General features: G+C 37.8%; 1 protein-coding gene across 1 annotated transcript; it reads left to right on the forward strand.

Moving 5' to 3' along the window:
- Positions 1-589: 589 nt before the first annotated feature.
- On the forward strand, positions 590-8,378 carry LOC111325849 (EGF-like repeat and discoidin I-like domain-containing protein 3). The gene is made up of 7 exons (XM_088729298.1): positions 590-3,234; positions 3,792-4,132; positions 4,439-4,588; positions 4,668-4,782; positions 5,517-5,644; positions 6,765-7,084; positions 7,469-8,378. The coding sequence occupies exons 2-7, from the start codon at positions 3,817-3,819 to the stop codon at positions 7,607-7,609; spliced, it is 1,170 nt and encodes a 389-aa protein (XP_088585424.1). The 5' UTR covers positions 590-3,234; positions 3,792-3,816; the 3' UTR covers positions 7,610-8,378.
- The last annotated feature ends 3,502 nt before the right edge of the window (positions 8,379-11,880 follow it).

Here is an 11,880-nt window from a genome sequence, read left to right on the forward strand (position 1 = left end):
GCTGATTTCATAGCGACCGCATTTTCTTTCAATTCATTTCAAGCGTTTATTTTACAAAAACATCGTGAGGTAGCGCTGCATTGCCTATTATTGCATAGCGCAGAGTGAACATGACAACGTATTTTGCAAGTGTGCCATTACCGCGATCTCCGGAACCAACACATTGGTTGGTAAAATTCAGACGAAATCCCACTTCTTGCACTACCACCAAATTAGTATCTCTCTTCCATAGAAACTTTCGCCTAAGATGACTCAATTCCATCTTTCACTGTAATGTTTCTTTAACTTATCTCAGTAAACGTCATTAATAGTCGATAAAGAATTGAAAGGTGTGGTTGCTGATAAACTTTCCATTTGCTAACCAACCGATTAGAGAGGAGTGAATAGACCAATTACATGGCGTTAATTCAAATCCCCATTTGAGATCCCATGTAATTGGTTAATTTGTACCACGTGGTACAAAATACTCAATCTCTGATCAGCTCTGTATCATAGTGCCCCCCTTATACTACTTACGATGTGTAAATGTTAAAAGATTTTCGTTCATAAATTCTCAGTGTTTTTTATCGAATTTATTTATTTATTTTTTGTGAAACAAAGGTTTGAATTGACTACCGTGGAATTAAAATTTGAACTGATTTATTCCTGAAAAAAACTCGATAAAATAGGAATCAAACATCATGGAATTTATCTCTAAATAGTTTTGCGATAACCTTGTGTTACTTTCATTCTAGCTTATATTTTTGACGTACTTATTATGGCGCAAAATGAGCTCGTTTTCCAAATACCAAGAGATTATAATCTCTTTCAAATGCGCTTCTTTTTCTCGGTTGATATTACTACACAAAGGCAAAAAGCCGGATTCAAATCAACCACCGTAGCTTTAACTATTTCAAAATACAGCTTAATCATGCTCGGGTCTTTATGGTTAAATAGTTCTGAAAAGACTGATATTTTTAATTCGAATTATTTACAAATAAATACATATTAAACAGAGTATAACTTCCACCGTCATGCAAAGTGACAAGCGTTCTGAACCTAAGATTTTTTCTTCCGATGAAAACGTAAAACTTCTATTTTTCATTTTTAATCATCAATGGTTCGTGACTATAGTTTTAAATATTTCTTAAAAGTTTCTCTCATCGAAAAGCTGACGTCAAGATCAAAAGGACAGATATGGACAGATAACAATGACAATGACAGCTGGACAAGGGATCCACGTAAATAGATATGCTAAACATACTAGAATACACTTATGATAACAATACATTACATTTACAAAGGAGTTGTAGCATGACCGAGATAACATGTAATTTTGTGAGATAGTCTCTTTAATGCACTTTCCCAGGGTCAGTGAATATTTCGCATATTCACTCGACTTCGGCTTGGATCATCATCATCAATAATTGATTATGATATCTCATTTAGGGAATATCATAACACGAATTCACCTTTGTGTCGCAGTTGAAACAAATTTGCGTGTCATTAAGAGGCAGCGAAATAAACGTGCAAAGATTAAATGAAAATAATTATTACAGTTTATGAAACTTCCACTTATGGGTCTGCATCGAGCTTTAAGCATTACCATCACTACATGCCAAAAATATGCACAGTTCTAAAAAAAATACGCAAAAGTTCTTATCTCGATGGCTTTAGCTTGATTTGTCTTATTTCAGCCTATGTAATATAGGCTTACAAGAAATAAAGGCACTCGGGATTGATACTCAGCATATTATTCAATAAGTTTAGTTTCTTTGAATACAGATTTTTAATAATGGCTCGATGCAACCGCACTTTTCCTTGCGATTCCTCGAAAATAGGTAGCTCCTAACCTCAAGAAACCCCCTTGAAATAGCAGAAATTCGATTAACTCTGAACCAATAGACTTTTTTTGTTTTTAACTTCACAGAAAGCCAAACCTTTCTTTTTCATAGAACGACTTCTCTGTTGAGTCCCTTAAAAAAATAACTTTTAAGTTTCAAAAACGGAAGATTAATAAGCTTTTTTGCCAAAAGATGCCTGATAAAATGGGGTTTATAGAAACTATAATTATCGCTAAGGGTTCCTAGAGCTGTGTTGTTAAATACAAACAGGAAGATGAAACTACTTCAGTTAAAATATCCTGAGTTAGCAGCTTAAAGCCCCGTCTACACGAGCAATTTTTAAATGGCAATTTTTATGTGGCAATTTCTATTTGCCCGTGTAGATGATGAAAAATGACCAATTTTTATGTGACAACTGCATTTGCTGAAAAGCTGGCGTGTTAGTTTTTATGTGGCAAATAAAAATTGCCACATAAAAAAATTGTCCGTGTAGGTGAGACGCCACATAAAATGTGACAAACGCGCCTAAAGCTGCAACACGTCTGGCACGTCTTCTGACTTTCGCCATCTTGCTTTTTTCCTTTCCATGAGCATCTCCGCTGTGCAAAATTATTACTGACGCAAATTAACAACAAATGTTTGTCGAGCCATCTACACGGGCAAGTAAAAATTGCAAAATACAAAAAAAAATTGCCACATAAAAATTGCTCGTGTGGACGGGGCTTAAGTCAGCCAGGATAGTTAATTACTTTACTGTGACGTTATCTGGGGCGCAGATATCAATGTCAAAATCAAAAGAATAGAGCATCAGATTTTGGCACCCTGACCATTTCTTAAAAAAATGGTTTTAGTGCAAAATTTTCACAACTTTTAATTTGAAACCCAAGTTTAAATGAAGAAATGTAGAACATCTTTACAGATCCTTACATAAGTTAAAGGTATTTTCGCGAAACGGACCCCTGATGTGGTAAATATAGAAAAACGTAAACGGTCTATTCAAACAAGTAAAGGTTTACATTAAGCTTTTTATATTTTGACGTGGTTGATTATCTCCTCATTTTCAGTCGTCACGAGATGCAGAAGTACGATCACTGAACTGCTCTATTACATCTCGATCTGGATTACGCATGCTAGAAATCTTTTCACCAAAGTAAAACACGGCATGATGTAGCTTTAGAAAAATTGGACCATTTATTACACCTTTCCAATGAGCTGAAAAATAAACACCCCTGCAGGGATAGAGAGTGGCTAATTATCTGCCAAAGGCTCGTGTGGGGAGTAATTTACAATTCCCTCTTAAAGATCATCTCTGCCTCAGTTGACTGTTGGCAACCTGCAGTATTATTTGTTTCACGCCTCAGAAGAAGACTTATCAGAGTCAGCTTAAGAAACGAAAGGTATTGCTAACCAGGTATGTGTATACATTTTCGAAATCTTGTTCATGGAACTGCCTTTTCAGAAAAAGGAGAAAAAAAAAATTCAATAAAAGTTAGATAAAAACGCTCGACTCCATATTGGTAGTTTACCGTCGTTCTTTTCCTGCAGAAGGTTACATTCATCCTGAAATTACAAAGAAAAAAAAAAAAACAAACCACGTTGTGACTAGAATCTGAACGAATATTTCAACGTGCTTATCATAGAACTTCTGTTACCTTCGAGGCCACATTTGCCACCTACAGCTGTGGATAGTTTTTTCCCATCACCGAAATTTTAGAAGACGATTTTGATTGGATAACCAAGCAGAGGTCGATATCAAGAGGGACGTTACCATAAACTACACATCAATTCTCTTTCTACAGAGAAAACTTCAAAATTTAACCTGATATTTTTCTTTCCCAAGTATATTCATCGGTATGATTCTATTAATATTTTTTTTCGAACCAGTCTTAATTTCGTCCCTATAGCTTTTCACTCAAGCCCCTTGAATCTTACGTTTTTCAATAAAAATGCTCGCTTTTTTTTGTGCAGGAGTCATAGGTCCGATGTGCTTCACATGGCTGGTCGACAGGCTTTATTTTGTACCCCGCTATTTTTGATTTCTCAAATGTTCCTTGACACTGCCAGTCAGCGGTGTGGCCTATACTCGACTAAAAAAATGAGGCTTACGGACCGTACCTGTAAGACGTTCAAGTTTACGCCAGGTACGCTGGAATGCAGAGAGGCTTGTCGCGTTGATGTCAGATGTCAAAGCTATAATGTTGTCATGTTTATTGCAATATGTGAGTTAAACAACCGGACTAAAGAGGCCAGACCAGAGGACTTTCTCAAGGACAAAGACAGATATTACATAGCGATAGGTCCAAAACGAGGTAATGGATCCTGCAAAGATTAAATTATAGTAGTAACACTCTAAAGGAGTGGAGAGAAGGACACTCAATCTACTAGTTCAATCTTCTAATGTGAATGCAACTCTCTGCATTATAATCGTATTCTTTTAGAGATAAGTTGATAGACTGCTAACTATGGGGGAAATCCCATACATCACACGAAATAAATCAAAGGTAACGCAAGCGGATGGCATGGGTCACCTGATGTTCATGAATTTTACGCTGCTATATAGTTAGAGACGTTTCATATTTTTGTCAAGTTCTAAATTTTAATGATTTAAATTGCAGTTCCTCTCGGATCAATTCGTGAGCTACCTGCTGAGTCGTGTGAGGAAATCAAGGCGAGTGAAGGAGAACAAGCAGTCAGCGGTAATTATTGGCTGGATTCTACCAGATCTGGGAACTCCAGTTTAGCTCGTTGTCACATGAACACAGGAGGTTAGTACAAGAAATATTCCTTTGCATGTTGTTGTCGTGCAAATGAGAGGCCATCTCTTAATAATAGTCTTTTATCTAGTTGCAGACTATTGCGTCAAGCACCAGTGCCAAAATGATGCAAAGTGTGTGAATCGAGAAACAAACTACTCGTGTGCGTGTTACTCATCAGGTTGGACAGGAAAATATTGTGAAAAAGGGTTTGCCTTTGTCAAAATATTTTCTCTTTACAGCTGAACAAATAACATGGAGGAAAGATATCGAATTTGTAACCTTCGAAGGTTACTAGTGTAGCGGAGAAGAAAATTCGAACGCACAAGAGAAATCACGGTTTAATTAAATGCGGTAGGTATTCAAAATTACTAATGAAAATAAAGAAATTGGTGTGAAATCATGGATGAAAAGGGCAAAGTATAGATTGAAGATAGTGTAGTTATGATTGATAGTTGTAGCTGAATTTGTGTGGCTCGAACTAAAACAAAACTACAACAGAAACTGACTACGAAAACATCCCTAAGAACTGTAACACCAGTCTAATCAACAATAAAATGATTATAAAGTGAACTGAAAGCGAGAAATAACCAATAATACAGACAAAAAATGGAAATATCATTAATGTAGAATAAATAAAGACTTAATTTAGTCTAGCTCCTAACGATAGTAAGTAACTCGTTAACTTTGATAGCAGATGATTAGAAAATAGCAGACAAAAATTGGGTAGTGTCAACAGTAACTAATAGCGATAAAATATAAGATACAATTATATCTCGTACATGTGTTTAAATAAAACTGATTGAAATAAGAAACTTATTAGATAATAATCATTAACTAACGAAATAATTATCGTTTAAAATAAACTGAAACAAACATAAAAGGAAAGTACACGAGCTACGCGTTTCGAAACTAACACAATTAACCTATGTTTATTCATAGATCTCAACGAATGCTTGGAAGACCTGCATATTTGTCTGGACAACGCCATTTGTAACAACACTAAGGGCTCCTACAACTGTACATGCAAACCAGGATTTATTGGAGACGGAAAAAATAGCTGCAAAGGTGAGGCTGTAGATCCCTTTCTGTGGAGCCCCTATTAGATACTAGGGTAAAACTTGCTGGGTTCTACCGTGTACATTCTGACTACTACACCAGCTGTTATCATCTTCATCATCAAAATTATTAACGTTGTCATCCTCATCAATGTCGCCCTTTCAATCATTTTCATCGTCATCCTCGTTCCATTCCTTATTCTTGTTTGGTTGTCGTCATTCTCATTCTCATTTTTGTTTTCATCCTCATTTTATTTAACAATCATCTAAGATTAATTGTCATCCTCATCTCCATTTCCATCTCATTATTTTCGTCTTGCTCATTATCCTTATCCCCCACATTCTTAAGCTTTGTGTACATCCTCATTTTTCTCTTCCCGCCCGTCAAAATCGTCATCATCATCATCATCATCTTTATGGTCATCAGAAAAATCATTATCATCCCTTTGCTTGTCCTTCGTCATGGACAGGATTCTGTTGCATGAATAAGCTTTGACTCTTCTTTGACAAAATATTCTCTTAAGCTCATGTGAAAAAATTAAGATGAACGATTGATGTTAAACTGACCTATGCCTATCTATAGATGTCGACGAATGTGAGAAAGGTATGCATGGCTGTCAGGCCAATGCCACTTGTAACAACAATGAGGGATCACACAACTGGTCAGGTGAACCAGTCCTTACTGGAGTCAAAGCGTTTAGATTGCTTAGCGAGATAAAAAATGACAGCTTCCTTCATTAAAAAACATAGCATATCTAAAGAAAATTCCCAAAAAGTCTAGTTTACTATTTTGGAATATGAAAAACTTGGCAATTTCAGAATGTTATTCACAGTTTTTCATGGGAAAGATGGAAATCGTCTAGCTAGTCTCTGGAACATACCTCTCTTTCATCTTATAATAAGTGCGGGCCTAATTTTTTTTTTGAGTGATTCCATGCCTATAGGAAGAGTGACTTCGTAGACTCGATATAAGAAAAAAATCATTCAGTCATCGGTACTCAATCAATTGCTGCTATTTTTTTACCTAATACTTCTTTAATAATCGTATACAGTTGAAATTTTGTTGTTGACGCGAGGCCTTAGTATGGAATAAAAAAGTTAAAATGATTGTGTCACCTGTTTTTACATAGTATGCGAGCTGGTTGGTGTAGCGGACAGAAACAGAATACCAGACGCTGGAATGACAGCAAACAGTTTTTACTCTGGTAGTTATCATCCTTACTACGGCAGACTGAATGAAAGCAGGGGACATGGATTTTGGTGTACTAAGACTTCATCTGATAGAACTGACTATCTTCAAGTTGATATGGGTGAAGTGCGTTCTGTTTGTGCTGTGGCCACACAAGGACTACAGTATTATTGGTTCCCTATATATACCGCTAGCTATAAACTACACCTGTCCACCGACGGTTTAACTTGGAAAACTTACAATGAGACAAATATTGAAAAGGTGTGGATGAAACTGTAACTGACCTTTCCAGTAATTATCAAAGAGTTTGTAGTTGATGCAAAGTGTTAGCTCAAAGATAGACACTCAGTTGGTGAATTTGGACACTTATCTTCCTTGGCTATTACAGCAAACAAAGGGTCGCGTTTATTTCTCTTTCTTTTTCGTCCGCTCTGACATGTTCAGTTTGTGGCTGGAATACTTAAGGAAAAAAAGAAACATAGAAACACAGCTCACAGGAAAGAGATGTGCTCTTTTTCCCTTAAAACTCTGCGTCCGGAGTTAATGATTCTCAGCATTCCCTCTCCGTTCTAACACCTCGTTTTGTGTGTAGTTTACAACCCTGCTCTATAACTCTCGTTACTCCGATTTCTTTTCCATTCCTAGATCTTTCAAGGAAACGCAGACCGAAGCAGCATCATGAAACATCCACTCAGTACTGAAGTCAAGGCCAGATACGTTCGCTTTTATCCTGTCACGTATAACCATCATCTCTGTATGAGTGTTGAAGTGTTTGTGCTAAATTGACGAAATAAAAATATTCAGTAACCCCTAGAGATTACAAAAAAGGACGAGTCATGGCAACCTTTTTTCTTTTACTTTTTTTGTCGAAAGGTACTTACACTAGTGAGTAGTGCAATATCTCATTAAAAAGAGGACAAAGTAAGCTTTACAGAAAAAATGTTTTGTTTCCTAAAATGCATGTATTTTAAATCATGTGAAGTAAATGGCATAAAATTTACATAACTTATCAAACAACTTGCGATTTTGTAACAACCTAGGCCTGAATGGAATGCAATTAGAAGGTAACTATTAAATAAGAAATATTTCTTGTTTTATAGGCAAGACAACTAGAGAATTTCGCTGAAAAAGAATAAATACAGAATTAATTACAATTTATTTTCAAACTGTACCCCAAAATCGTAAAAATTGACCCAGATTATTGAAGTTTTTTTCACCAAGTATTTACACAAGGGAAGTAAGCTATACCTCATTTGAAACAGCAGTAAATAAGCTTTCCTAAAATTCATGTTTCCTCTGAAGAAAAAAACTATAACCTCAATAAATCCTTTCAATTTAGCATAAATTAGCCTACAATATCATCAAAATTTGAACTGTCAATCAAGTGATACCCAAAGGATATAAAGTAATGGGGCAAAAATTAACTAAAAAGATTCCTTTTTATATGGGCAACATCTCCATAAAAATTGGTTGACAAATAACAATTCTGAGATGTGTTACGCATATTTTGTAAAAACCTCTTGAAGTGTATAAAATGGAATTTTTTTCTCTTTGATATAGTTTGAGTGGTGTGTATTATATAGAGGAAAATGTATTTATCATCTTAATTTATCTCTTTCCCTTTCAAAAACTTCAAGACTTTTAAGTTCCAGTAACGAGGGGTTCCAGAGTTACTATGAGAAGAAAAATTGTTTTTCTCACGACTTAGTCACTTCGGATGTAGATTGCTACCTCCCGACTGCATATTCATAGACCTCAGTCCTCAGACAAAGAATACTATCAATCGAAGCGTCGTGGTTAACATCCGAGGTTACTACGCGAAGAGAAAAACGATTGTGCTCCAAATAGAAAGAGTATTCACCACGAAAACAAACTGTAACATTTTTATGATTATAAGGGATAGTGAGGTGGGGCAAGACTCAAATATCTGGCTGACTTCATGTGCTTGATAGATATAATGCTTTTCTGTAACAAGATATTTTCAAAGAGTGAAGAATTGTGTTCTGATTCTGTCGCAGTTAAACTAGAATGTTGACAGAGAATGCAAAATAACAGAGGCATAAATAGTCATCCTATGTAGTCGTTGTCTATAGGTAATAAGAGGTAAAGCCCACTCCTCAAAAGACGATAATTATATGCTCTGTATTTTGTATAACTATTAAATAAAATATCTTAACGAATAAAATGTTAGCAAAAGCGTCAACTATGTTGGCTATAAGTGGCTATTTAAGCGTTGTTGCCACTAGAAGCCGTTTGGGCATTTTGGTCACTAGTTTCCATTTGCGCATTTTGGCCACCAGTGGCCGTTTGGATATTTTGGCTACTATTAACCGTTTCGGCTATTTGGCCACTAATGGTAGTTTTGGTATTTTTGGCCATGAGTGGCCGTTTTGGCATTTTGGCCATTAGTGACCGTTTGGTCATTTTGGGCATAATTGGCCTTTTGCGCATTTTGGCCACTAAATGCCGATTGTACATCTTGGCCACTAGCAGCCCTTTTGACATTTTGGCCACTAGTAGCTCTTTGGGCATTTTGGCCACTAGTGGCCGTTTGGGCGTTTTGGCCACTAGAAGCCGTTTTGGCATTTTGGCCACTAGTGGCCTTTTGAGCATTTTAGCCATTAGTGGCTGTTTGAGCATTTTGGCCACTACTGGCCGTTTGGGCATTCTTTTTCATTTTTGATTGCGTTTAAGCGTGATGGCCACTAGTGGCCGCTTAGGCATTTTGGCCACGAGTGGCCGTTTCGGTATTTTTGCCATTAGTGGCTGTTTTGGCATTTTGGACATTAGTGGTCGTTTGGGAATTTTGGGCATGATTGGCCTTTTTGCGCATTTTGGTCACTAAATACCGATTGGAAATCTTGGCCACTAGCGGCCCTTTTAACATTTTGGCCACAAGTAGCTCTTTGGGCATTTTGGCCACTAGAGGCCGTTTAGGCATTTTGGCCACTAGTGGCTGTTTGAGCATTTTAGCCACTAGTGACTGTTTGAGCATTTTGCCCACTACTGGCCGTTTGGGCATTTTTTTCATTTTTGATTGCGTTTTTGCCTTTTTGCCACTAGTGGCTGTGCGAGCATTTTAGCCACTACTGGCCGTTTGGGCATTTTTGCCATTTGTAGTTGTTTAAGCATTTTGGAAACTAGGGGCCGTTTGGGTAGCTTGGCCACCAGTTGCCGTTTGGGCGTTTTTGCCACTAGTAGCCGTTTGGGCATTTTAGTCAGTGCTGGCCGTTGAGGCATTTTCGCTATTTGTGGCTGTTTAAGCATTTTGGCCACTACTGGCCGTTTGGACATTTTGACCACTAGTGACTGTTTGGGTATTCTTGTCACTAGTGGCCGTTAGGGCGATTTGGCTACTAGTAGCCGTTAGGGCATTTTGGCCACAAGTGCCCTTTTGGGCATTTGCGCCACAAGTGGCCGTTTTAGCATATTAGCCACTACAGGTCGTTTGGGCATTTTTGCCATTTTTGGTTGTTTAAGCATTTTGGCCACTAGTAGCTGTTTGGGCATATACGTCACTAGTGGCCGTTTTAGCATTTAAGGCATTTTTAGCAGTATTTAGGCATTTTTGTCTCGAGTGGCTGCTTAACCATTTTGGCCACTAGTGGCCGATTGGAGATGTAAGTTACTAGTGGCCATCTGGGCTTTTTAAACACTACTGGTCGTTTGGGTATCCTTGCCACTAGTGGCCGTTTGGGCATTTTAGCCGCTGATGGCCGTTTGGGAATTTTGACCACTAATGGCTCTTTGGGTATTTCGGCCACTAGCGGCCGTTGGGGAATTTTGACCACTAGTGGCCTTTGACGCATTTTAGCCACTACTTGCTGTTGAGGCATTTTTGCTATATGTGGCTGTTAAAGCATTTTCGCCACTATTGGCCGTTTTGGCATTTGTGCCACTTCATCCGCTTGGGCATTCTTGCCACCAGTGAATGCTTGGGCATTTTAGCCACCATTGGCCGTTTATGCATTTTTGCCGCTTGTGGCCGTTTGGGAATTTTGACCACTAATGGCTCTTTGGGTATTTCGGCCACTAGCGGCCGTTGGGGAATTTTGACCACTAGTGGCCTTTGACGCATTTTAGCCACTACTTGCTGTTGAGGCATTTTTGCTATATGTGGCTGTTAAAGCATTTTCGCCACTAATGGCCGTTTTGGCATTTGTGCCACTTCATCCGCTTGGGCATTCTTGCCACCAGTGAATGCTTGGGCATTTTAGCCACCATTGGCCGTTTATGCATTTTTGCCGCTTGTGGCCGTTTGGGAATTTTGACCACTAATGGCTCTTTGGGTATTTCGGCCACTAGCGGCCGTTAGGGAATTTTGACCACTAGTGGCCGTTGACGCATTTTAGCCACTACTTGCCGTTGAGGCATTTTTGCTATATGAGGCTGTTAAAGCATTTTCGCCACTAATAGCCGTTTTGGCATTTGTGCCACTTCATCCGCTTGGGCATTCTTGCCACCAGTGAATGCTTGGGTATTTTAGCCACCATTGGTAGTTTATGCATTTTTGCCGCTTGTGGCCTTTTGGGCGTTCTTGCCACTAGTGGCCGATTGCACATTTTATCCACTAATGGTCGTTTGGAAAATTTGGACGGTACAGTAAAAGCCCGCAAGTAAGAACCCTACATTTTTAGGGGTTAGCCTAAATAGGTTCTATATAAATGGTACTTGACAAAATTTTAGGCTATTTAGGTTCTTAAAACAGGTTCTTATTCTTGGAGAAAAACACACCTGCATAACAAGTTGGTAATTGTCCTATATTTTGTAACTACATAATTTGCACTCATTTTTCTTAAGAAAATCATGTTTTACAGCAATGGCAATCTGGTTTTTCTTCGATTATGATTACAGTAAATAATTTCAGTGTACCTGTAATGTAATATATGATTTTAGAAAATAAGAACCTATTTTAATTTTCTTAGGCTACTAGGTTCTTGTTTACAGGGGGGGATAAATGGCAAATTTTAGGCTAACAGGTTCTTAATTTTTAGGTTCTTACTTGCGGGTTTTTACTGTAGTGGCTGTGTTGACATTTTGACCACAAGTGGCCGATT

This window comes from Stylophora pistillata, chromosome 8 (assembly GCF_964205215.1).
Source record: "Stylophora pistillata chromosome 8, jaStyPist1.2, whole genome shotgun sequence".
Lineage (NCBI taxonomy): Eukaryota > Metazoa > Cnidaria > Anthozoa > Scleractinia > Pocilloporidae > Stylophora > Stylophora pistillata.